The 27,289-nt window shown below is 37.1% G+C and overlaps 1 protein-coding gene across 1 annotated transcript in view; it reads right to left on the bottom strand.

Annotated features, from left to right (window-relative positions):
• Positions 1 to 23,952, bottom strand: part of LOC139687553 (organic cation transporter protein-like) — a 28,540-nt gene extending 4,588 nt beyond the window's left edge. The window contains exons 1-7 of the mRNA XM_071584802.1: positions 23,804 to 23,952; positions 15,418 to 15,655; positions 10,913 to 11,019; positions 8,343 to 8,497; positions 3,699 to 3,867; positions 1,425 to 1,590; positions 128 to 234 (exon numbers count right to left, since the gene is read on the bottom strand). Of these exons, the coding sequence (XP_071440903.1) occupies positions 128 to 234; positions 1,425 to 1,590; positions 3,699 to 3,867; positions 8,343 to 8,497; positions 10,913 to 11,019; positions 15,418 to 15,655; positions 23,804 to 23,952 (1,091 nt within the window). The remainder of the gene's footprint in view (positions 1 to 127; positions 235 to 1,424; positions 1,591 to 3,698; positions 3,868 to 8,342; positions 8,498 to 10,912; positions 11,020 to 15,417; positions 15,656 to 23,803) is intronic.
• Between the last annotated feature and the right edge of the window lie 3,337 nt (positions 23,953 to 27,289).

Raw genomic sequence — 27,289 nt, 5'->3', positions numbered from 1 at the left:
TGGAAAATCGTGAATGAATACATTTACCCTTCAATAACCAAAAACAGAAAATTTTCCGGGATATTATAAGAGCTGACACGAGACGTGATCACTGGAAATACTGCCTCCGAATCGTTCCAACACTCACCAGCATAAACAGTTCACGAAGAGACGTAGAAGGAGCGTCTTTGAAGCCACCATTTCTTTCGCCATGTTCCTCATCAAGGTCTTAGGTATCTCTTCACCCGAATGCACCTAAGAAAAGAGAAAATTATAAGCAGAAGGGGGAACTAATTCATTAAAGAAACTATTAGCGTGAACTGTACACCGAAATATATTAGGAGTTTTTTCCGAACTGCTTGTTAGGTTAGATTAACTTAAGCCCTAATGAATTAATAATCTCAAAAAATATCAATTAGAGGTTTGAATGTTGTTTAAATAATTAGGCATCAGAAAACACTACCCATTCCAAAGAAACTGCGGGAGATGCCGCAGTATCTGTTAACGGAGTCATCCGCTAATGTGCATTTCAATGCAAAAATTTCAGAGCGTAAGAATCATATCCCGGTGAAGGCGAATGATTTTTACACTCTGAAGTTGTTGCATTTGAACACTACCCATTTCCAATGGGATGCAAACTTCTGAAGACTATTTATGTTAACAATTTCTATGGGCCCAAGGTACCCAGTAGGTAGGAAATGAGTCAGATTACGAAGACGAATGTATCATATTCCATCCTAAGTTTTCATAAGATTACCCGGAGATGGAGTTGCCAAGGACTCTCTACGGTCAAAAAACACGAAGATTTGAGAGAAATTTTAGTTTTGGGCCTGGGAAGGGGCTTGGGAGAAAGCGTAATCCTCACCGGAAGGCCAATACCATCTGTGTAGTTTTGACGTCCTTTTAAAGCAAGAAATGTACAGTTAGGAATTTCAGCCTACATTGAAGTACGCGAAGCAACATTTCTCCCGAATTATGGTGGCGTGTGGTCAGGAGTTGGGCGATTGCCCAACTCCTGACCACGCGCTAGTTACTTTATTTGTGGATGACAATAGATCTGACGCCCCGCGATATTCCACAATCAAGAAGTAACGGTCGGTATTATTACCTTTCTGCATCGGCAATAACCATGGCGACACCAGATCTCGCTACTACATTCATACTGTCAGCCAAATCAAATACACACAAACACACACACACACACACAACTCTGATTTCCTCACTATTTGAGCAAATACGAAAATATATTCCATTTAGGAAATATTTCGACATATTTGTGCACCCCAAAGAAGATTTTTTAACCTCGATAAAATCCTTCGGTGCCAACTCGTTTTACCCCTTACTCTCCCGAGCCTTGCAATGCTTTGTGGCCTTGCTTACTAGCAATGCGCCATTCTGCAAACCCAGGCACAAGAAAATAATGGGAGAATTTAGTATGTGCTCACCTTTGTACCGCTGCCGGCATCCTCGAAATCTAAGGTCTTCTTAAAAATGGACATCGCTTCATCCGACAACACAACACCATTGCAGACAGCAGCTTTCTTAACCACGTCGCAGGCTTCTTCCACTCGACCACGGGAGATCAGCCAGCGCAGGGATTCAGGGATCGACCTTAAATTTAGGTATAGCCGTGAGACGCAGTGCAGGAAAATTTTATGGGCGTCAAACTCAATTTTGAATAGAGGCGAGCAAATACAGCATGACGCTATAATGATTTCACAACTTTATAATTAATTAATAAAATAAATTTATATCTAATATTTTATAATTAATTATATTTACCAGCTAAATACCCGCTTTCCCTCACGAAGTGTGCTTCCTTTTAACACTGTAAATTAGGTCTAGACATGTGAATATCACAATCTTTGAGAATATTATCAACGCTAAAAGGTTAGGAAAGAAGATTCCTAGAGATAGTCGTTAACATTATGATCCTCCATGTTTTAAGCGGAAATTTTAATAAGGGAGACAAAGGTCTTCCTCCTCAAATCGCCTGTTGGTTAACATTGAACACTTTACGTAGGAATTGTGTGGACAAGGTTCACCAGGGGCGTAGCTTGGTTTTCATTTCTAAATTGATAATTGGCAGCACCTCCGTCAAATTTCTCGGAAAAGAGAAATCATAGCGATTCAACATACTGATAAATAATCGCCTACATTACAAATATACGCTTTATATCAACCGCATACACAATAATTATAAGGGTTATCAAAAATAGAATGAATGATTCTGAATCAAAGATTAAAGAACTTTCAATAAAAATATTCAAGGTCTGCGTACACAAAAGATAAGAATGGTCTCTCTACGAGCGAACTGCCAAATGAAACATAATCAGTGATGTGACATCTTACTACGGCGTCTGTGAGAAGGAAAACACTGCCTTACTCGTAGCCCTATCACGACTTATCTCAGCACTACAGCCATTCTTGTCTGAGGTTGCACACGACTGCTGTACACATTCTTGTGTCAGTGAGAATAAAGTTGTTGTGTGCGTTTATTTAATTTTGCTTTAACCTTTATTAAAGTGCAACTTAAACTTATGCGATAATTTAAGAAGCATTCGGAAATGAATCTACGAGTCAGGCACATTGTAGGCGGCAGGGGGGGGGGGGCATCTTTACAACTAACCAAAAATGCTCGGATGTCGCGATCGAACGTGAAGGTCATGTTGATCATTTTCTTCGATTGGGAAGGGATTATTCATTATGAATATATCCCCAAAGGACAAGCAGAGAATGGCCAGTACACAGATTTGGAATTCACACTACAAGTTTGGACAGCACACAAATAATGTGGTAATAGGGTCTTGGTACTTTAATCAAGGCAATGCACTGGCACACGCATCATTGATTATTACCAAGTTTCTGGCCAAAAAGAGCACACCAATGATCCCCCGGCTGCCCTACTCTCTAGACCTTGCTCCAGCAGACTTTTTCCTATTTCCTTATCTGAAACCTTGAAAGGAACCTGATTTCAATAGTTTCAATATTGAAGACTTCAAACAAAATTGTACGCAAGGCATATAGGGTTATTCCAAAAGATACATTCCAGGTGATGTTCGAAACACGGTAAAAACGTTAAGAGCGTTGTATCGGCAGCCAAGGGCTGTATTTTGAAGGTGATGAGGCTGATTTACAAATATTAAGTATTTTTTCAAACAGTCTCATCTTTCTTTGAACAAACTTTGCATCCATATGGAAATTATTATGGTATCATTTCTACAGCAATTAATAACTAATGTGAAGTGATCATTTTAGTAGTGCATGAACTTAATTTAGATTTACTTTCATTAAAAAAGGGCCCAGATCTCTTTTTCAACACTCTCGACTTATATTTAACGCTTTTTCTCATATTTTAGGCCCTGAGAATTCACAATTATCCCACTTTTTTTATTCATCAGCGTGGGTCATAGTAGTCCAGGGGTAGAGCGTTGGACTACTGACATGAGGGCATTCATTCCATTAGCAGGCAAGCCTCTCCGAGCACTCAGCTCCACCCAAGCTATCTGATTTTTTGCGTACCAGGTCTTCCTGGGAAACCATAATGGGCACAGGGAAAGGAACTGGGCCCCTATCCTGATGTGTGAATTTTCACACGCCGTATAGGGCTTAGTACTGGGTGAACTCTACCATCATCTACCAAACTGACCTTCGGGTTGATTACTGTGTTTATGGTTTTTTATAGTATATGAGGATTTAAAAAGTGAGAAATCACTCACCACAAATATGATATAGTAAAAAGGGCTGGGCAATAAAGAGCAAGTAGCATGTGTCTCCAGTAAGGCAAGGCCCAAGCAATGAGGGGCAAATATGCAGAGCCAACAGAGTATGCCACATTTATAATAACGCTACAGAATGCTCGACGTGATGGACCCACTAGCTCCAGGGCTGAAAGCAAAGAAACACATAGATTACAGAGAGAATTTCATTACTGAGAGTTGCCATATTATTACAGTGTCCTACATTAAGAGTGTGTGTGGATGTTATCTCCTCTTTCTTCTATTCTATCGTGCATTAATAGTGCCAACAATTGGGGAAATCAGCAGCAAATGCAATTCCTAAATTAAAGGATGTTCTCATCTGATTTTAGGGATATTGTGCCATGCACAAAAGGGCCTCAGCATATGGGTAATAAATAAAATTAAACCACCACAAACAATACATTTCCTGGCTTTATATACCTCTGGTATATAATTGAATTGGCATAATCTAATTGAATACTGGGTGCATATTATGTTTGCTAATTAATATATCAAGCCGACGACCATAAGAACAATGCTAACGGAAGTAACATGTATAATGAAATGAAATTAAGAAAAATATCAGAATAAAACAATTTCTTACCTGGAAAATTATGAATACCTATTTATTTATTTTGCATAGCTTGCACACCCTACCTATTATTATCCACTTCTTAAGGTCTTCTAAAAGCTGCAAAGAAAGTAAGTCATGAAGGATGATAGAGATCAGATATGATTGACCCATCAAAAAATAGGCATGGTGATTCTTGGATGATCAGTCCCTTGAAATGTGACATGGTGGGTAGGAAATATGCTGAGTGAATGAAATTATTGCAAGAGGAAATGGTCCTAAGTATTCTGTTAAACTAGGGATAAAAAAAGTGATGTTGTTGAAATTAATGTCTTAGCTTTATGATCAGAGGTTAATGATAGCTAGTATACATCTACATAATACCCCGCAAGCCGCCGCAAGGGCGCGTGGCGGGGGGTGTTAGGTCACCAACCGTAAAAAAGAAAAATACCACATGCAAAAAAAACAACACGGAAAATTACACCCACAGCAGCGCACACACTCATGCAAAAATCCCTTCATCCAATACTCATGCAAACACATATTATAATTATATATTATATACATATATTATATAGTATAATTGGGTGACGTCTGATTCTGAGTGTGATGGCTAGGATGCATGGGTTATGAATAGTTCAATGGCATAACAGTCTCAGGATGATGGACAATGAGAGATGACATAAAAGAGAAAATAACTAAGTGTAGCCATACATATGAGAGAATAGAAAAGGAAGACTAAACAAGGAATCTTGAATAAAATATAAGGAAAAGCTCAAAAAGAAGAAAGAAGGATAACACTCATGAAGGCTGAATAATGAAAAGTGTCATCAGCTATAGCACATAGGCACTTTAATCAATAATTAATATGAAAATTACATTCCTGCAGCATTTGCAATTTTTTATTCCTCTTGCATAGATAATTAAATGCATATTTTGAGTAAAATATGCCTTCCTTATATTTTATTATTTATGGTATTGTACTGGTCAAGGTATGTTTTGGATGGACAAAGCAATATAATTGTACAACATATTTACTTGCCTCTCGTAGCTAAAAAAAGAATCCAACTTTGGACACAAGTCCCTTCTACATACTTCTTTCCTCCCTTCAATCCATACAACATGTCTATCCTATTCTTTCCCTTCCTTGTATGCCTAATGTTCTCCCTTCTACCACAGTTTTACTCATCTAAGTCCCAATCCACCTTCAATCCAGCTGTCCTACCCTTTTTTATTTCCTCCCAACAATTCTCTCTTCTCCCATTCCATACCAGTTATTCTTTGTTTGTTTTCCTTTCGGTCTATTTTACCTTTTCCATTCTTCTCCCAACTGAAATGTTTTTCCTGGCTTGATTGTTTGCAACAATTTTCCCTTTTTTATTTCCTGAGAGTACTTGAAACTTCTTTTACTAGGCACCAATTTCACCCTTTTATCCACAAACATTCCATGTCTTGGCCGTACATCTTTCACCATACTTTGCCCTATTGTTATGCATCTCATTTTATTATAGAACTCTTTATACTTCCTTCTACCTAACTCTGTTTAAACAATCTTTCATTTTCTCCTCTTGTCCACCATTCTGTACATCTCATCCGTAATCCATGGTTTCCTTGCCCTTTTCCTGTTTCCTATTCCGACAATTTTTTTACATTTTTCAATATTTCAATTTGGATATACTCCCATTTTTCCACAGTAGTACCTATATCCCTTTCTGCCTGATTCTCTTTCCAAATCAGATGTTAATTAATACTTCCATGTCCCATTTCCTAAAACATTTTCCCTGCTTTTCAATTGGATGCTACACTTGATTATTACTAAATTATGGTCTGAGTCCACATCTGCTCACAGGAAACTGTGTGAATAATTCACTATTTTCCCAAATCGATACCTAACCTAAATATAGTCTTAATGACATCATTCTAAATTCCTGATAATTTTCTATGAGTACCTCTGCCTTTCATAGTGTTTAAATCATGTATTTTTTGTAATTAACCTCTGTCTCCTGCAGAATTCTATTGATTTCTCTGCAGGGCCATTTCTTGCTCCTGAATTGTAGTCCACCACCTAAAGGTATCAACCATCTCTTCCTGGGTCCACCATCATGTTCCAATTCTGCATCACCATCAAATGTTTTTCGCCAGTAACACCTGCAAGTATATTCTCTGACTCATCATATACCCAATTGACCTCTTCCTCCCTATGATTGCTTAGTGGCATGTATACCTGAACAATGACCAATTTTATCGGTTCTCATTTCACTTACACCAGTAATATTCTATCAGTCACTTGATCTATCCTTACTATGCTTCTACTTACCTTTTTATTCAATTAAATTGTTTCTCTTAGCTGGCTCTCTTCCCCTCCACTACATATTGTTTGATAACTATCAATTCAGTAATCTCCACTATCCTTCCGTCTCACTCCAATGGGCCATAAAACATCTATATTTTCTTTCTCTACATCTCGCTTTATATTTTCTAATATTCCTCATATCAACTTCATTAACATTCCCAGTTCCTGATCTAAATAATTTGGCTTTCTTTGCTGCTGTTATGGTCACTTTAGCAGTGCAAGGATTTCACGAGAAGACAATCACTGAAGTCTTGCCATCGCCAATAGTGTTTTTAATGTGACACCATCACTTATTGGTCACTCCACTGGGGTCAAACACCTTTACAGCTACCTCACTAAAGAACCGAGACAGTACGGACTGCCTTTTGTTTGGCCCCTACCCTTTGACCTATCTGGCATTGGTGATCCTATTAGGAACAAATATCATAGCTCCCATTGGCACAGTTCTAGGGGTCTTCATAACAAACAAGCCCTTCAATCATGTCAGTGTTGAAGTCCATCGGAAGCGTTCCTTACATTGTACTTTCATTTACTTTCCAAAAATGAAATCAGACAAAGGAGATTCAATTTAGATGAAACCAGGAGAAATATTTTTCAATAAATGGAAAATGTTCATATTTTGAATTGGTTTGTATTGTCATATAATGAGACATTAAATATAATTATTACCATAAAATGAATGCCTTGCAGAAGTAGATTTAGGGGAGGCGACCGACATCTGAGGTCATTTGTGCCATTAGGTGTGGATGGGAAAGAAGGAAGTGTGGTTGGAAACCCAGCATCGGCATTAGCCTGCTCTTAACTAAAGATGCCAAGGGGTCCACAGCTTAATATCTCATCCAACAGATGGCATACTCACTTAAAGAACTCTCTACAAAGCACATAATAGGGATAAAATACTCTCCACAAAGCACATAATAGGGATAAAATACTCTCCACAAAGCACAAATTAGGGACTGCGATACCACTGAAAAAGATCTGTCCCCTTCAGGATTCAAACCCCAGGCCCTCTCGATTGGAAAGCAGTACGCTAGCCACCACACCAACAGCATCCACAATGCTTTATAAAGGGTGATTTTAAAGTAGAGATGTAGTGCAATTAGAAAATCATATTAAGACATTCTAACCTGTGTAAGTAATAAGAGGAAAATAACAGCATTAGAGCTCTTTTTTACACTATTTGTAAAACTCAAATTGAAGACAAATGTAAAAAAAATATTCTATAAATTACGAATAATTATGAATTCTACTTACTTAGTAGCTCAAATATTTTAGAAATAGAGATGCATAATAGGGGACTTAATTCAACTCTGGTGGGTTGATGGGTGTTCAGACATGGGTCAAGGAAGTTTTAGTAACATTTGCAAAATAAACAAGCCATTTTACAGGAAGTATATTGTTTAAAGTCTAGTACGTCAGACCCTCAAAGGAAAATCCTAATAAATGACTCTAACCTATGGAAGAAATTGAAAAATAGGTAGCCATTATGAGGAAGAAATAAAATGCATGGGAATATTTCTTTGGTCTGATACTTTTACTTATCACATTTCAGTGGCAAAATGATATGAAAATTATTTTTGTACAATGATCATTGCATTTACCAACTGATATAGACTCAAATGAAAATTCATGGCTAATGCAGTGCTTCCTGCCATGCATAGCTTTTAATTTAGTGTAGAAGGAAAAATATTTAGCTTACCGAGAACAAAAATTGATAGAAACACACCACCACCAAAAAATGCCTCCAAGAACTCCACACAGAAGTACACAACATAATTGGGTGCAAAGGACTTCAATATTCCACAAGTATTTTGCCCCATCACTGCACCAACCATCACTGTTCGGCGTCCAAATCTGTTGGATTGATGAAAATTTTATTGGGATTACAGAGTGCTCAAAAAAAGAATTATCATCTCTCTCACACCAGTTTTGATTCATATGCCCACTGGCAATATCACAGTTCAAATTTAAGAACATAATGCCCCTACACTCAAAAGCCACGTTAGCATCATCCAATAACTGAGAAAGTCTGGCATACAAGATAATTCATTTTAGTTTTAAACTTCCTAGAAGCTGAACCATCAGACTATGCACAACATATGTATACACATTAGACAGAAATATAGCCCTTGACCAAAATAATCACTGGATGAGGCATAAGCCACCAAACTACTCTGAACATTAAAATTGAACTGAAAATAGAATCCTAAGTATCAATTAAAAGAACCAAATTGTTGATAAAAGATCTACTGGAGGGAACCAAATAACGCGTGAGTTTAGCTGAAGTTGTTTTGGCTATCTATGCAAGAAATACCAAAAATAGAACTGTGAGGTAATTAATTACATTAATCTTATGATCAAGGTTGACTTTTTAAAAAATCAGGAACGCTACTACACCTTTAAGCACCAGTCAATAAAACACAAGGCATTATAGTATTCTATACTACAGTGATATATTCTTCAACTCCATTTACTTGTACGTTCTACATCCCTTTGTTCCAACCAACAGGTATATACCTTTCCTTCTTTTACTTCACTAAGGAACACTATCCCTTCTACCATACCATTTTCAATTGCCCTTCTTTCTGCCCTGAATCTTCACTTCCTACCTTCTTTCAAATTTCCTTTAACAACTTACTCTTCTTGCAAACCACGAATGGATCTTTTTCACTTGTTCTGCTTTTGCATTCTTCCCCCAAAAACCAAATCTCATAAGCCTCCCAAATTACCTATTTGTTCCCAATGAGACGAATATCCTGAGCTTTGGTCACCTCCTCTCATTACTATTACTACTATAAACAACCCCAACCTACCACTGCCCAATTCGATTTACCATCCACTACCCACAACTCTATAATACGAGACTAGTACAGGTTTCAAATAAGTTCCCCATTCCTCGAGTCTACTTCTATATTCTGTATAACATTCATCTATGGTACCCTATTTACAATGATTGATGCTTTCTTAAAATCCAAGATGAAAATAAATACCTCTCAGCAATATTATATGATTCTTTTTATCAATGATCTCATTACTGCTAAGGCATAACCATACCACTCCCCTTTCTAAGCCATAACTTATCAGTCCCTAAGTTACGTGTTATTTGCTTTCTTCTGAATCCTTTAATTGATGATCCAAAGTGCTACAGTTGAGGTACTTGGGCAAACAGGATCGAATCTACAGTTCTCATATATTGCTGCTTTAGCCTTTTTAATATGTGAATTACACTGGTTGAGTGAAATCTTCTGGTCAAATTTCTCTTCCATGAATTCCGTGAATGAGCCCATAAAATATATCCTGATGTTCCTGAATAACTGATAAGTCCTACAGGAATACATCTATCCCCACCATTTTTTTTTATTTCATTTTAAAGCAAGAAAACTACAAATGAAAGAATTATGGTAATCAAATGGAAGTGATTTCAAATTTCTACCTAACCATTAGAATACATGAATTCAAATTTCTCATACATAGAATAAAGTGTGAAGATCAACTTAGTCTCACAAATAAAAATAAGACTCTTTGACAACGGAAGGAGAAATACTTGAGTCATTAATTTGAAGTTGACAGAGTCCTCTTTGCTTGGACCTGACTGAGGAAACTTTATCCAGTTTTAGCAGATGCTGTTTCCAGAAATGCATAGCAAAAACTGAGAAATCATGGAATAAAAACTTGTGGGTTGTGGTTCACTCAGTTTTATTAAGATCATATCCTGGAAATTCATGCAGCACACCAACAAGATGGAGGATTCAATCAAAACATCAAGCCCAGAGACATCACACAGAGGCTTGGCGATCTGATCCATGACAGTGGTTGAATTTTCACCATGAAAATTGACTAAATAATTATTGCTTGGTGAAAAACGTTCATACATATATGGAACTCCCAAATTCCCAGATTACCAACGATTTCAGCATAATTAGGAAAAAATTATAATTTCTGCTTTCACTTTTGCAATCACAACATTTTCCGCTCAAAGCCATTTACCATAGATACTGAAATGAAACTTAAGCGATATATTTTCTGAATATTTTTGCAAATTTGACCAGGGGAGAGATAGAGGAATGTGAGGTGTAAAACATGATCCAACCCAATGGTATGTCCATTTTATACATTCCATATAAATGTTCATCCGAATTCAATCCACTGCATATGGAAGGATACATACCAGACCCAATGACTCAGAATGTATGTATTTATGAGCTAGTATCATAATGAAGTCAATGCTTTCCTCCGCAATCTATATTTTATCTAAAATTGACAACTTACCTATCTGCCAACATACCACCGATGGGGACCCCTACGAATTGTCCCACGAAATGCATTGTTCCAATTAATGTTAATTTCCATTTGTTGTCCGGGCATGTAAGGTGAAACTGAAAATACATTAAGTAGCATGAGAGTAATATGATCCTGTCTTGAGTGTTACAATGGAATCTGGAATGCATAAGTATTAATACTCAATATTCCACCATATTAAACCATCAACACTGCCATGCTTTCATTAAGCTGCATGATAGTAGTATTTTTCCAGCAGACAGAGAAAGGTGAAAAACCGTCGGTCTTCATAATAAAACTACTGCTTATATGTTGAATATCAATTATTCCTTGATTAGTACATCTTTCAATGACTGGTATTTTCATTTTAACAATAATCACCTTTCCAACTTTTGCATTGTAATCTTTAAATTAAGTCATGATTGAAAATTTTAGCAAACAAGAAACTCATAAAAAAAAGTCTTGTAAAAAGATTTTAAATGACAGTATATTAAAAAGAAACAAAAAATGGACAAGGTTGGTCCCATTAGTACCAAAAATGGCCTAGAGATGACAGTGTTTGTTAGAAAAATATTACAGTATTAACAAGTATGCAATCTATAAAGCATATGTTTCAAGTTTGAAGATGCCACGTTGTTTAGTATTTGTTTGGCAGCCATTGATATTGAACGTTTTCAGTGAATTTGTGACAATTGCTCATTGTGATGTGATACAAATTTTTTTTTTTGAAAGGCCTCAGCCGACGCAATGTAAAAGCTGAACTGGATTCTACTCTGGGGTAGTCTGCTGTTTCATTTACAACAGCAAAATATTGGATGGCAGAGTTTAAACCAGTCCATACAAGCTGTCAAGGTTAGCATCGCATTAGTCGACCAAATTAGGTAACGACTCCAGAAATTGTGAAGAAAATCCACAAATGATACTGGATGATGGTCGACTGAAGGTGCGCGATCTATCTGGCATAGTAGGCATTTCAAAAGGTGTGGTACATCGCAAATTAACTGAAAATTTGGACATGAGAAAGCTGTGTGCACAATGGGTGCTGCATTTGCTTACACTTGAGCAAAACCAGTGTCGTGAAGATGTTTCAATTGAATTTTTAGAAATGAGTCACAACAACAAAGCAGAAGTTTTGTGCCCTTTCATAATCATGGATAAAACATGGGTCCATTACTTCACACCCAAGACAATTGAGCAATTAAAACAATGGATTCAAAAGGGAGGACCGGCTCCAAAGAAGGCGGAGATGGTTTCAATTGTAGGTAAGGTTATGGCGTCGGTTTTTTAGGATGTGCATGGGATAATTTTCATTGCCTATCTTAAAAAAGGAAAAACTATCGACGGCGAGTATTATGCAAACTTATATCAATATTTTTATTTATTACTTTTTTTTTCGAAATTCCTTCATACTTCTCACACAAATTCTTTTCAAAGCAATTACTTGTGGAGACTTGAAACAATGTTTAAGAACCACAGCTCTAGTGTACTCCACTGTTTCAGGCTTCACTTCGAGGAAGTCTTTATTGTTATTATTATTAAAAATACACATGTGCTGATAGACAGTGTCAGGTGGCATACAAGTCCTAAATAATCACAAAAGATAATAGATAAAATCAGTCTAAAATAAAAGTACACTTAGGAAACTTCCAAACACAAATCTCTTCAACAAAACAAGAGAATCCGCATCTCATTCAAATTCATCAATCAGCAAGAAAAAAAAGATAAATAAAAAAATTAAGCTGTTACATAAAAAAAATACACCACACATTAATCAAATTATTACATATGTTCCTTACATCTTTTCTTAAAAGTATACACTCTGTTAGGAAAGGGCTCGAATATTTTTGCAGATAAGGTATTCCAATCAACAATTGTTTTATTTAGAAAAGAAATTTTTTTAATTCATTCTTTGTGCACGGCATTTTACCTTAAATTTGCGGTCATTTCTCCCTATAAAATTTGGATTCCCCGCCTCTTTCCTAAGATCTGCCCAAGCTTTCTCCCCCTTCAGAATACGGAACATTCCACAAAGTCTGCTTCCTTTCCTTCTAGTTTGTAGAGGTTCCCAGCCCAGCATTTTTAGCATGTCAGGCACACTCTCCATCCTCCTATGATTCCCCAGTACATATTGGGCAGCCTTTCTTTGCACCTTTTCCAGTTTTTTGATATGACCTTCTTCATGAGGGTCCCATACAAGAGAAGTGTACTCTAAAATTGGTCTTAACAGGGTCTGATACACCTTCTCCTTGATTGCTCTAACGCTCCCTTTGAGGTTTCACATCACCCAAAGATGATTTTTGATGGCTTTCATAAAAATGTACTCCACATTTAGCCCCCACCCTAAATCCTTAGTTAAATATTCACCTAAGTATTTGCAAGTATCACTTCTAGGAATGACATTTTCTGAGAATTTATATTCCCTAATGTTTCCATTTACCTTGTCACTAAATGTGATGGATTTGCATTTGCTAACATTAACATCCATCCTATTATTTGCCACCCAATCCGCCATTTTATAAATGTCCCTTTGAAGTATGTCGCGGTCTCTGTCATTTTCTACTTTCCTGTAGATAATACAGTCGTCTGCAAAAAGTCATTTCTGAGAATTAATATTTACTGGGAGATCATTTATTTAGATTAAAAACAATAGCAGGCCAAGTACACTTCCTTATGGTACTTCCGATGTTATCCTTGTTTTTTTCAGAATACACTTCTCCTAATTTGACCCTTTGAGCCATTTGAGCGAAGAAATCAAGCGAAAGTTGCCACACTTGGTCAAGGAGAAAATGTTGTTTCATCAAGACAATGCACCAGCTCACAAATCCATTATTGCAACGGCCAAAATTCATGTATGAAAGTTTGAATTGCTACCTCATGCACCCCATTTGCCCCCTCAGATTATTTTCTTTTCCCAAACTTGAAAAAATGTTTCTGGGGTCAAAGATTTTCCAGCCGTGAAGAAGTGATGACAGCAGTCAATGGCTATTTCAAGGAGCAAGATACTTCTTATTATAAATAGAGTATCAAACTATTGAATATTGCTGGGAAAAGATTATAGTGCTGAAAAGGAGAGTATGTTGATAAATAAATTCATTTTTTCCCAAAATTTTTCTTTTCATTGTTGGGTCAGGTACTTCTGGGACCGCCTCCTATAATCCAAGGAAATGGAATGGTTCAAATATGTATGGGAGGGAGGGAAAGATAATAAAAATAATCTTTTATAAATAATATTCTTTTTTGTGCAATAGGAATATGGAGAGAGAACAACTAAAATAAAAGAAAGAACATTAAATAAAATTAGAATAAAAATAATCAAAATATGCCATCTTCTAAATATTCGTCTTGCTAACTGAGAAAATATAAAAAATTGAAAGGTTTGACTAATTGCAAGAGGGAATGTTAGAAACATATTTTAGGATGCAAAGGAAATCCTAAAAGAGCAATAAAGTCACAGGAACAAAGTGATGCTTATTTATTACTATTATGAAGCAGGGATACTCTAGAGCCATTGTAGTGATAATGCCAAATCCCAAACATGATTAATGGGTGTATGGTAAGACTTAAAAAAATTAAAGAAGTATCTCCACCAAAGCTAAAACCTGATGACTACATTTTTTATGTATTTAACCTAAATGATGATAGTATATTTGACTATAATGTGAAAATGCTGCCAAAGTCAAGAGTCTAGTATTAAAATATATCAACCTTTGTGAAGAATGCAGAAATTATTACTACATAAAGAGTAAATAACTGGCTCAGTAGGACTTTGAATAGACCAGTAGAGGTGGTAGGTAGAATGCCTGATTTCTTTGTCAGTAACCCCTGGTAAATGCTAGTTCTTTCATATTACACATTTAAACAAATATATCTATCTGTTTTTGCCAGATAGGAAGTCCATACAGTATCCTACAAAACTAACCTGATTCTCACTGTTAGATAAGTTGATTTTCTTTTGGATAATGCAAGAGGAAGAGAATTAGTTTTCTGGGGTTTTATGTGGTACAACTACAGAGGTATTTTTATTCATGTATAAAGCATCATTGATGGTTTTGAACTCTAGCCGAAGGTTTTCCTTAGAGGCATAAAATTAAAATAAAACCTTAATAACTAGCTCTTTTACATTTTGTTTCTGATCTTAAATAAGTTGCTTTCATTTAGCATTTGCAGTTATATTTGGTGAGCTAGCACTTTGGTGAGCACACAAAATGGCCATGATATAACCATAATAATTAAAATTTGCAGTTGAATGGTCTTCCTGTGATATCATTGATGGATGCTTTGCAATAACTGCTTAGTGGCTTTTTAACAATGACAAATCCATGAAGAATTTTCATAAAAAAGTGAATAAAACAAGTATAAAACCAAGAGGTTGTCAGAACATAACCGATAGACAATGATCTTCAAAAATTATGTATATCAACTTTTGGGTTCTTAAATACTAATTGACAACTAAAAACAAAGAAAAGGTTAAACTCTGTAATATACAGTGTACATACGTCATTGACAATAGTGATCACTTCTCCCAGAAAAACTAGATTGTCACATTTCTGGGTGACATTCTTGAAAAAGCCATCAGCTGGACAGGTTGCATGAGTCCAGTTACCTCCTGCATTGACAGCATATCTGGTGCACTGAGAAGGTTTACCATTAGAACCAAAGGGGAGTGCATCCCTCAACCATGGGGGTGCATATGGGGATGATTCTGAGCTGTTTTCACATTCTGGGACCAAGCACCTGCCAAGAGAATGAGATCATCAGAAGCATTACCCTTCCGAATCCTTGTTCCTTCACGTAAAAACCCCAAAATTTTTAGAGTGCCATATGTTTTCATCTATAAAATGCATCGTATTTAAAACCGGCATCCAGAACTTTGTATTTATTATGTATTTGTATAGATACTGCACACCCAGGGCTTCATGGTTATCTTAAAAGTGTATAGATGCCGCGCATATGTGTGTATATAAAATTATATTATATATATATATATATATTTTTTTTTTAAATAAATAATATAAGAAATAACATGTCAGTGACCTTTTTATGTGTTCTTATATTGTTTGTTCTGTACTACTTAGACGAAATCATATAAAAATGTGGGTATATAAATAGATTCTGAAGACGACAGCCGTGCTGTCGAAACGTCAAATAACAAATTGTGAGTGTCCTTTCTTTGTGTTTCTATATTCTAAAAATCTAAATCTGTGTTTTTACATATATATATATATATATATATATATATATATATATATATATATATATATATATATATATATATATATATATATATATAGGGTCGCGATAGTCCAGGGGGTAGAGCATTGGACTACTGACTGGAGGGTCCCGAGTTCGATTCCCGGGCAAGGCACTCTGGGCACCTGCAGCTCCAACTGTATATATATATATATATATATATATATATATAACCATAAACACAGTAATCAACGCGAAGGTCGGTTTAGTAGGTGATGGTAAAATTCACCCAGTACTAAGCCCGACAACGTGTGAAATTCACACATCAGGGTAGGGGAGCCAGTTCCTTTCCCTGTACCGGTTATGGTTTCCCAGGAAGACCTGGTACCCGAAAAATCATATAACTTGGGTGGAGCTGCAATATATATATATATATATATATATATATATATATATATATATATATATATATATATATATATATATATATATATATATATCTATATATATATGCACATATATATAGATATATATTTCAAGAGAGGAAGAATTTCACATAAAGCAAGAAATTCAGATGAAACAATTTTGAATAAGGTTTTGTTTTATTTTATCTTATGACTAGATTTTCAAATGGTAAATGAAAGTATTAAACCATAATTAAGTTGGCTCAACTCTAAAGAAAATAGAACAGGCCTGTTTCATATAATTCAATTTTATTTTTTTAATGTTAACCAATAAATTGTTATCAACTCCTTAATATATTAGTTGAGAGCTCAGAGATCACTGAGACCATGCCCTTCAAGCCACTGGCTATACTCATGCAAAGTATAAGTTATGCCAACCTACCTCATGCACAAAGAGTAAATAAGGAATAATACTGATTTGGTAAGATTGCCTCCGCTTAAAAAAAACCAGTGCTCATCATCATGATTAAATGATCCGTATGTCATGAAGGGCCTTTGGGCTATTCATTCCCTACCAACTTCATTTTTTCAGCCTCTCTTTCATTAATAATAATTTCTCTTTTCTTTGACACCATCCTTCAAGTTAATTTATCTTCCAACAAGTTTTCTATTATCAAAATGTTTTTGCATTATAATTAGTTTCAAGGTTTACAATTGAGGGTGTGTGAATTTTACCAATGTAAAGGTTAAATGACAGAAATTTATTGACTTTCCTCAATTATCTGTTTCAAAAAAGAATATGAAGATTATGAACACAAAAGGATGGTCAGTACTCTTATTCTTAACTGCACTTAAATATAAATACGAGAAAAACAGAGAGAGGTTACTTATCACAAAAAGATAATGCATAATTTGCATAAAGCAAGTATTTAAGTTTTACGCTAACTGTGATTAAGGCTTCATGTACTGCGACAGTTAATCAGTCAAGTCGACACAATTATGGAAATCAAGTATTTTGGAGAGTATTGTAGGCGCATTATTAAACATCATTTTCTATAATTCGATATGAATGAAATGGTTTAGACCCTTAATATATTAATGATATATTGGCATTTAAGACGACTTTCTTCAAGGAAGGCTTCATACTAAAGATTTACAGGTGCACACTAATGAAGTCGGATTACCGCAGACATAACGCACAGTTAGTAAGTAAATTCTATCCATGATGAATCCCAGCCAAATCCGAAAGCACAAGAAATATAACATATATAATGATTGTTTTATTAAAAAACCATCTTAATGAAAAAATCCGTAAAAATCATATGGAATGCATTAAACATGACTTGCATTGCGTGTCTACTACATAGGGTTGTCTCTTATCGACCTGTTGTATTTTATCATCTGAGAAAGGTAAAATAGAGGTATCAGTACATTTTTTTAAACTCTCTGGAATTTTTCAACGCTTTCACACCGATTCAATTGTATAATTTCTCTTTAAATCACTCCAACTTTGAGACTTTTTAAATACGCATTATTTAATTATAGTTACTTATTATATATTTTCTTGTTTTAATTCCCATTGCTTCGACCTGTCTAAAATATAAAATCTGAAATTACCGGAAAATTTCGCGATTCCGCTTTCAGTGGGCTTAATTGAATACTTTTTTCTACTTTTATCGGGGAAGTATTTAGCGCAATCTAATAAATCATGATGGCAATTGTTCAGTACACAGCTTATTGAAGCGGAGATGTCTTCCTCATAAGTAAGTTTCTTTTTTGCGTCTCTCAAATGACGGGGTAAGGGTCAGCAGGCTATCATTTCCCACAGTCATTCAATTTCCAAAGCAGAAGTCGGAGATAGTAAATGTTTTGCTGCGCCTCTCTTTCGCGGGGTGTTTTCAATAGCATATGCCATTTATCCTAGCTCTCCTCTTTTCTTGTTGGGCTGCAGGGATGATATATTAGGCAAGGAGAGTATCACTGAAATGAATCAAACACTTCAACCTCTCGCCACAATCGCTCGACATATTCTTTGAAGAAACAATAAAAGAAGCACAAATAACGTTTGCGAAAGTGAGTGGAGCGAATGTTTGAACATGCTCTACTTCAGAGAAGACATCAAATTCACAGCACACAGTCAAGCATGGCTCTTTGGGTTCTTATTTCAAGGATTATAACACAAACAATATGGGGAAGAACATTAAAAGTCTCCAAGAGGAAAAAGAGAAATTGAAAGGGATTGTTGCGCAACGAAGAAAGGGAGAGACGAGCAAATGGAATTTTTCAACAACCTAAGAAGCAGATTATCTAAATCTACATCTACATAATACCCCGCAAGCTGCCGCAAGGGCGCGTGACGGGGGGTGTTAGGGCACCAACCGTATGCGACCAACGTTGCAGGTAGCAGGAATTTCCCCTCGCGGAGAGGAACGAGGGATTTAAAAGGAGGCTTAAAAACAGATGAACAGAGCACTAATTAGGTCATTCGGAATGAATGGCTTACGACAACAGAACTTATGAGGTTAGTGGAAGAGCATGCATTTAAGTAGTACTAATTATTCCCTAGACACTGAGGGTGGCAAGTGGAATTTTCATCATATATCAATAACCCTGCAGTTGCTATCCCGTGTTGTCCGTGGGAAGGAGTCCTTGAGTCCGCTAGTTCTGGCATCTGTTTCCCGAATTTTACATGCATGATCCAATCGACCGATGTATGTAGGAGTACGATTAATTTGCGAGACCTCGGTGATGAAACATGCGGATCTGAATTTATTTAATAATTTCAATCTTGCATTGAATCGTCTCTCTTCCAATGATTCCGACCCCAAATCATTAGCATTTCAGTGATGCTTAGCGTTTTATCATAAGAATTTTTAACAAAACGGGCTGCCAGGCGTTGAAACTTAATCTATTTCCCGAATAAGGCCTTTTTCACTCGGATCCCATACGCTACATGCGTATTCTAAATGAGGCCTTACAAGAGCGTGGTAAAACCGTTCCTTGACCTTCGAGTCACTTTTGCCGAAAATGCGTCTAATAAATCCCAATTTTTTATATGCTTGACCGCAGACTTTACGTATTTGAGTCCCCCAAGTTAAGTTTTTAGGGAATGTAACTACATCTAGGTCAACTCCTGCTAATTTTTAAACAAATCCCATTGATCTTTTAAATAAATTTACCGCCGAACATTTATTATAATTTAATATCAATCCCCAATTAGAACACCATTTAGTAATGCAATCTAAATCCTGCGCTAGAATAAAACCTCATCCCCAGATATCTCCCGCTAGATCACCGTGTCATCCGCGAACATCCTAATTTTACTGATCACTTCGCGGTTCAATTCGTTAACAAGAATCAAGGGAAGCAACGGTCCGATTACACTTCTCTAAGGTGCCCCCGACGTGACTCCAACGCTGTTGGAACTAGCGCCATCAAGGACTGGATTATCATGCAATTGAAGTTCATGAAACCCGAAGGAACTTGACATCAAAACAATATAGCTCAGCAACAGAAGGCATTCAATATGACGAACCAACCGCTATACCAAGAGAGGATATCATTTGAAAATAAAGGAAAAAATTGCAGAGGCGTGACACATGAATAATCCATGCGGAAGGCACGATTGGATTAGGTGAACATAAAAGGCCATCGAGGAAATGTCTCTCTGGGAAGAGTGCTGTATATCAGAAATATATGAAATGAGGATCAGGAAGTACCCAGTCGAGTAGAGAAGGAAGAAGGTAATGCGGAATGCCCATAAAGCATAAATGAGCCACAAGGAATGGAAGACACTTAAGAATATGGTTAGAGTTATAGATTATGGTTGAACGAAAAAATTTTTGATTTTACTTCATCCTGTCGAAAGCAATCAAAGTATTTGCCTAAATTATCTATCTGTAGGCGAGACAACTAAAAAAATTTAGCAAGCATTAGAAATGTAACCCACGAATAATCCGCGGCATTAGGATATGGGAATAAATTTATGCAAAACTATTTATAAAAAAAGGTAGATACGAGTGAAAGCGGTTTCGCTCGGTAAATTGAATGCCTTATCAAGCTCTTACTACCTCAGGCTTCATCAGGTCTTCGGGAGCTTCAGGAATTAGGTAGGGCAGAGGTTACGATTCATCCCTTCTGCCCAGGCGTAAATGAGCAACCACAACCATCATTGATTTCTATTCAGAGCATATCGAGTAAATTCACCTTCAATGCATGAATCCATATTGCTCCAGTGACAAATAATTATTATAGTATTAAAATTCCGGAGTGGGACAACTTATGGGAAAATCCCAGTTTCTAAGGGAAAATGAAATACGACGTACCCCGGAACACACGCTAAATGCCACAGGGAGAGAAGTGAACTTGAAGAAAGTTGTGGAGGAAAACGCGAAGGAGAAGTATAAATATTTAGCAGGACCCAGAGTGAGAAAGTTCAAGAAACTAATAGCAGACAAGATAGCGTAAAACCTAGAGAAATTTCAAAGAAAATTGTTTTCACATTCTCCTCGGGATGTTTCCGAAATGTAACATTCTGTGGTCGTAATCCGAGGGTGGACGGTAGGGGATGTTTTATCATGAGACTACTTTTGACGGAGAATACTTTTCCCCTAGCGCGATCGGAAAACGTTATTCTGATCCCTCATCGTTCGTGGGAAAAATGACATCTTATACGAGGGTTGCTATTTACGTTTTCAGCCTAATAAAGAAAAGAGAGGTATTTATTGTTGAAAATGGCTTTATTGTTTTTCGAAGTATTCACTCTGATAATCAACACCCTTTTTGTGTGCGCTCGAACTAAGTTTTTGTAACACTTTTGCCACTTTGATTGAGGTACCTCCAAAACATGGTTTTAGAATGAATGGATCAACGGCTTCTCCAGGCGACGAAAAACGCTGGCCACGCAATTTTTTCTTGATAAACGGTGATAAAAAGAAGTCATATAATGCCAAATCAGGGCTGCACGGAGGATGACCCATCAATTCGGCGTTTTGGCCAGTAAAATAGGCAGTCGTTTCAGCCGATATGTGAAAGCTTACAAAAAGCTCTGAGCTTTTGTCAAAATTACCGGGATTCAACGCAAACAAACCTTTTTCGCATATAAATGTTCATGCAATATCCTATTGATGCTGGTCATACTAATCTCCGAGGATGCTTCAATCTCACGATAAGTCACATGAGGATCTTCCTTTGCTAATTCTTGTGCAGCATCAATGTTTTCTGGCACAACAACTTATTTTGGAATACCTTCACGGCTTTCGCCGCTTAGCGAACGGCAGCCATGCTGGAATTCGTTATACTAGCGTTTCATCGCAGCGAAGGATGTGGCTTCACCACCAAAAGTGGAAGTAAGTTGATCGATGCACTCCTGTCTTGATAATCCACAGCGAAGGTCGTAAAAAATCATCGCACGGAAGTGTTGACGAGTTAACTCCATTTTTTTCGCTGAGACAAAATTTTCGAGTCACTGTAAACAGCACCAGATAGGATAAAACGACAAAATATTCTGAAGACATGTAGCGTTAAAAGGGTCAAGCTTTCTGATGGTAATTTCAGATGGCGCCTAAAGCACTTCGTGTTGTCAAGTCTCAAAATATAAATAGAAACTCTCGTACCATTGTTAAAATGACTACTCTCGCAAGTGGAGGAAAAGTATTTCCCAAAGTTTTTGTTCACTCTTCAACGTCATAATAATGTGGCTTGGATATATTGATGAATGTAATAATAAACACAGTAATCAACCCTTACATAGGTTTCGTAGGTGATGGTACAGTTCACCCAGTTCTACAACCGACGAAATGCGGAATTCACTTATCAGGGTGTGGGGTTAGTTCCTATCCCTGTACCGGTTATGGTTTCCCAGGAATATCTGGTACCCGGAAAATCACATTTATTGCATTCTTTTTCCTTATAGAATGAAGACTGATTCGTAAATATTTATGAAGTTTGTGTTTATGCATATTTATGCATTTAACTTTATTAAAAATATATATAACAGATATACAATATTATAAATAGTTTCACTTTACTGACATTAGTATTTTAATGGATGAAGTCACAGCGAAAATGTTGATTATGAGGGCCAATAACGGAAAAAACACCAACACTCTCTTCATTTCTTCACTCCATCTTACACACCTGCATTTGCACTAACATTTGTTTCAAGGCAAACATCTCTCTATTTTTCATTTCCGCCTAGCAATTTCAGTCAATTTCAATAGTCCATTTCAGCTTAAAATGCAGTGGCATTTAGCATGTATAATGTAGGTTAGCATTAGCATTTAATACTCCATTGGATAATACAATGAAAAACCTGTAGCAGTGATGCAGAATATTTCATTGCCGGGGTTTACTTACCTTTTGATTCAAAGATAATTGATTTAAATATTTTGAGAAACAAACAAATCACATTCAAAATTATTAGCAACATCGATATGTGATCTTTACTCTGCCATTTGCTAAGCCATCGACTGCACTACTTGGCTGCATACTAAGTCATCTACTGTACTGCTATTTTACTATTATGTACTGTTGGCTAAGCCATCGACTGTACTCTTATGCTATTATGAAAATATTTCCTTAAAATCTGTTAAACAAACATAACTAGAGATACATAAACCATAAAAACAGTCATTCACCTGAAAGGAAGTTGGATAGGTGAGCGTAGAGCTTACCTAGTTCTTTCGTACCTCGTACTAAGCTCAACAGTTTGTGAAATTCATACATCATGGTAGGTGTGCCAGTCCCTCTTCCTCTGCCTCATAGGTTTCCTAGAAAGTTCTGGTACCCAAAATTTCACACAGCATGCAACGAAGAAGATTAAGGCTGGCAGAAGTAACTAGGGACAAAATATCCGATGGATATTGGACGCCGATAAAATACTACAAAGGTCTATTGTACGTTTTACATTATTTGATCAAAGTTATATGAAGAAAGGGCATTAATTTATTGAGTTAATCATATTTAAGTCAAAATAATTATCTCAACATCTTATTTGACGCTTAGGGATGGCTTCTTTTCAATTAGATGACAAGAATCCTACACTTCCTTACCTTATATAAATCTCATAGGCAAGCTAAAGAAATATTTCTCACTCTAAGGACATTCATAAAAATAGCCATTGACTGCCTGAAATCTAAAATAAATTCTAAGAACGTTTCATAAAATCGTATATTTCGGTTATGAACTTCTATCCTCGATTGTTCTATTTCTCATGGCCGATCAACGGTCATGGTCATGGCGGGGACCGATGGTCATGGTCACCAACGTAGCTCCCAAGCATTCTGACCTGTAATCAGGTTCTCCGGCAGCGAAGGAGAACGTCAGTACGACCGTTGCGAACAGGAAGAGAGGCACGAACAGAAGGAGGTAGTTGATCTGCTGGTAGCGGCCAAAGTGTCCTAGCTCATCTAGCAGTCCGTCGAAGTCAGTCGTCATCCTGGCGCACGGAATGGAGTGGACGAATTTAGCGGGAGCGGCATGCTCAATGGGGAGCCAGTGAGAGACACTTTCAAGGATAATGGGGAGAAGCGCGAGGAAATTATAATTAAACTGCGGATAGGAGCTCCGTGGCGCGTTTGCTCTCAGCGTGGAAGGATAGGCCGTGAATGCTCACCGATCGGATGGAGCGGGTCGGCCCGTATGAGCTGACGACCTTATCTTATTCCTCTTTCTATCGCTTACCCCACCCGCACAAAAGGAATGGATAGCGGGATCTCTGGCAAACTCAATGAAGAGAAATTCTGTTCCAAATATGTGCTGGTAGTCATGTTAACTCTTCGGGATAAACATGGAGACGGACATAAAAGTATGATATGAGTGTCATATCACTGAAGAAGAAAAAGAGTGGCAGAGACGATACTATTTATTTCAAATTGACAAATTTGGTGATGGCACATGAAAATCCATAATATGATGAAAAATATGAACCGCTATTTGTACCTATTCACCGACCGAAGACTCCATTAGTAATTTCTTTGCACACATTCCTTGCTGATGGCTAATAAATGGAAAAAAAGTGTTTAGGTAGATGCTTTGAGCGAGAAAACCCGATTAATTACATAAAATAATATCCATTGTCGCGGGAGTACCAACTGCTTTCTCATTCCCAATATTTACAAGGTTCTAAGGGAATACTGCGAGGAATATCAAGTACCAATTCTTTCCTCGGCGTGTTTTGATAAAATACGCAATCACATTTTCACGATACTACCGACGCGTTTCGATTATTTCTAAAGAATAAAAAAGTATAATATGGATATGCAGTGCTATTTCACCTATTTGATACATAAGGGATTGTGTTGAACGTTACAACCTAAGGTACGGATGCGAATAAGCTTGGAACAATTTATGCGATTGCAATTACAAACTAGGCTTATCACGCAAAACTGTTCTACATCCCATATCATTCAAAAGGTTGCTTCGTACATTCTCTTAAATAGTTCGATCAAAAAATAAATAGCAACACAACTCCAGCGGTCCATACTCTAAAAGCACTCTAATGCTCTGAGCGAGAATCAAAGTTGAAGTCATCTACAATATTTCTACCAGTATACGTACAGAATTAAAACTATGCTAAACGTACATTACGTAAATCAGGAAGAGAAAAATCTAATTAGGCTACTACCTCTTTACTTTTCTTCCTTCTTTTCAACGGTTAGACAAAGAGTACATCAACAAAATAAACCTAGCTTGTGTGTTCATCGATGCTGAGCATAACAGCAATGGTGTATAATTCAATAATGTTACATTCCTGAGGAGAGAGGTGAGCTTTTGCAATCTACTCGTTTAAAACCTGCCCCGACCTTAACTACTGGCCGTTCCTGTTCTTCCCCGGAGCGAAAAAGTAGAAAATGCAGGTTATGCAAATATATAAATTCATAGAAATGCCTGCGTAATCGAGAGGTGAAAGAGGCGGTTTAATACAAGCATAATATTTAAAATTCCCCTCATTTTTGACAGTGAAAAGATAAGAATTTTGGAGTTCGTCTGATGTTAACCAGCATCGGCGTTCCATACAAGCGATAAGACTCGAATGCCTTTTGGTTCTCTTCTCAAGGCCAGGTTCCAAGGTGAATCGTTAAACGAACTTGTTTCGAACTTTCTCTCAACAAGTTTGCTTAAAAAATTAATTAAAACGCAAATGTGGAGTTTGACACACTAAAAGCCCTGCAATGCTTAATGAGAAGAATAAATGCCGAAGTCAACAACAACAAATCTCTCAGTATGCTACAGACTAGGACTGGCGCTACAAAACATTTTATTGATTAACAGTTACACGGAAAGTATATCGCCTTCAATGTTCTCTCCTTGCCGATCCCTACAACGCTCCATACATATTTTCCGTTGTCCATAGCAGTGCTGGAAGTCCGCTTCTATCAGCTTGTTAAGAACCTCCGTCGCTTTTGCTTTCACCGCTCCCACACCGTCAAATATCGTCCCCTTAAGATCCAATTTGACGGAAGGAAATAAAACAGAGGGCCAGGTCGGGTGAGTTCGGTGGGTGGTCAAACGCGGTGATGCTGTACTCGTATTTCGGAAAGATCGCCTTCACGGGCGAGGCTGAGTGGGCAGGTGCATAGCCTAGGTGAATCATCCAGGAATCAATCTTCCACAAATCGGGTCTTTGTCTCCTCACTCGTTCACTAAGGCAAACGTAATACTGTGGTTTGATTGTCTGACATTTGGGGACCTAGTGAACGTAGGCAATGCCACGTTTTCGAAATAAACAATCATCATGGCTTTGTATTTTGACTTGCTCATTTTCGCTTTTTTTGCTGTTTCAGGATCATTGGTAAAAAACCACGATTTATAATTCGTAATCATTCTGTCTAACAATCCTGGTTCGTAAACAATACTGTTTCAAAGATCAGCACAAATGTTCATTCTTAATTCCTTTTGCTCTGGTGTTTGTACCATTTTTGCACAAAATTTGAGAATGTTGAAGGATTATTGCAAAATCTGACAGAAACTTTCTTTGTTCATTCTTGAGATATCAGCAAGAGCTCGGAGGCTCAGGCGACGATATTCGCGGATGAATTTGCCAAATTTCTGGATTTTGTCACCCGTTTTTGAGTCTTAGGGTCTTCCATGGTGCGGATTGTTTTTGGTCGTTTCAATTCCCTCATTGACTCTTTTAAATACCTCAAAAACTTGCGAGGAGGATAAACATTCACTTCCGTTTACATGACATGAGATTCTGTCGCAGAGATCCCCAGTATCACTAGAACCTTAAGGTTAACTCGTTGCTCCATCTGAACACTACATTTTTTCGACAAGACGACGATAGAGGTAGGATTGGAACGGGTGATTGCTACAGCGGGATTAATCGAGGTTTGAAACCGATAGTTAGGACCATTGGAGTAAATTGCTAAAATGCAATAAGGTCCCGCAAAAACCTAACGAAAATACTAATAGATGCGAGCAATCAAGGTTTTAGCACTTTTTGTTAACCCTGAGAGAGAGCAGCGAATCATAAGAATTGTAGTCCTCCGTAGGTCTCATTCAGGGTGTGACACAAAAATAAGTAGTATTTTCCCATTGTCTTCTCCGATTCAAAAGACGTAGGTTTTGAGTGATAGTCATCGAACGCCTGGGGAGGAAGGGTACCACGAGTCAGGAAGGAGATCTTTGCCAACTAGAGGTTGCACTAGGACATCGGGCAGTCCCAGACTGCCTTCCTCGTGCCCGAGCGAGTACTTGGCCAAGTTCAAGGTGGCAAGCTGGACACCAGCCGCCCTACAGCCCCGATATAGCACCGCCGACATTCTTTTTG

The sequence above is a fragment of the Hetaerina americana genome, unplaced genomic scaffold (assembly GCF_022747635.1).
Source record: "Hetaerina americana unplaced genomic scaffold, ioHetAmer1.1.p SCAF_1, whole genome shotgun sequence".
NCBI lineage: Eukaryota > Metazoa > Arthropoda > Insecta > Odonata > Calopterygidae > Hetaerina > Hetaerina americana.
Note: the sequence above shows the minus strand (reverse complement) of the source record. Positions and strands in the feature narration are given on the sequence as shown.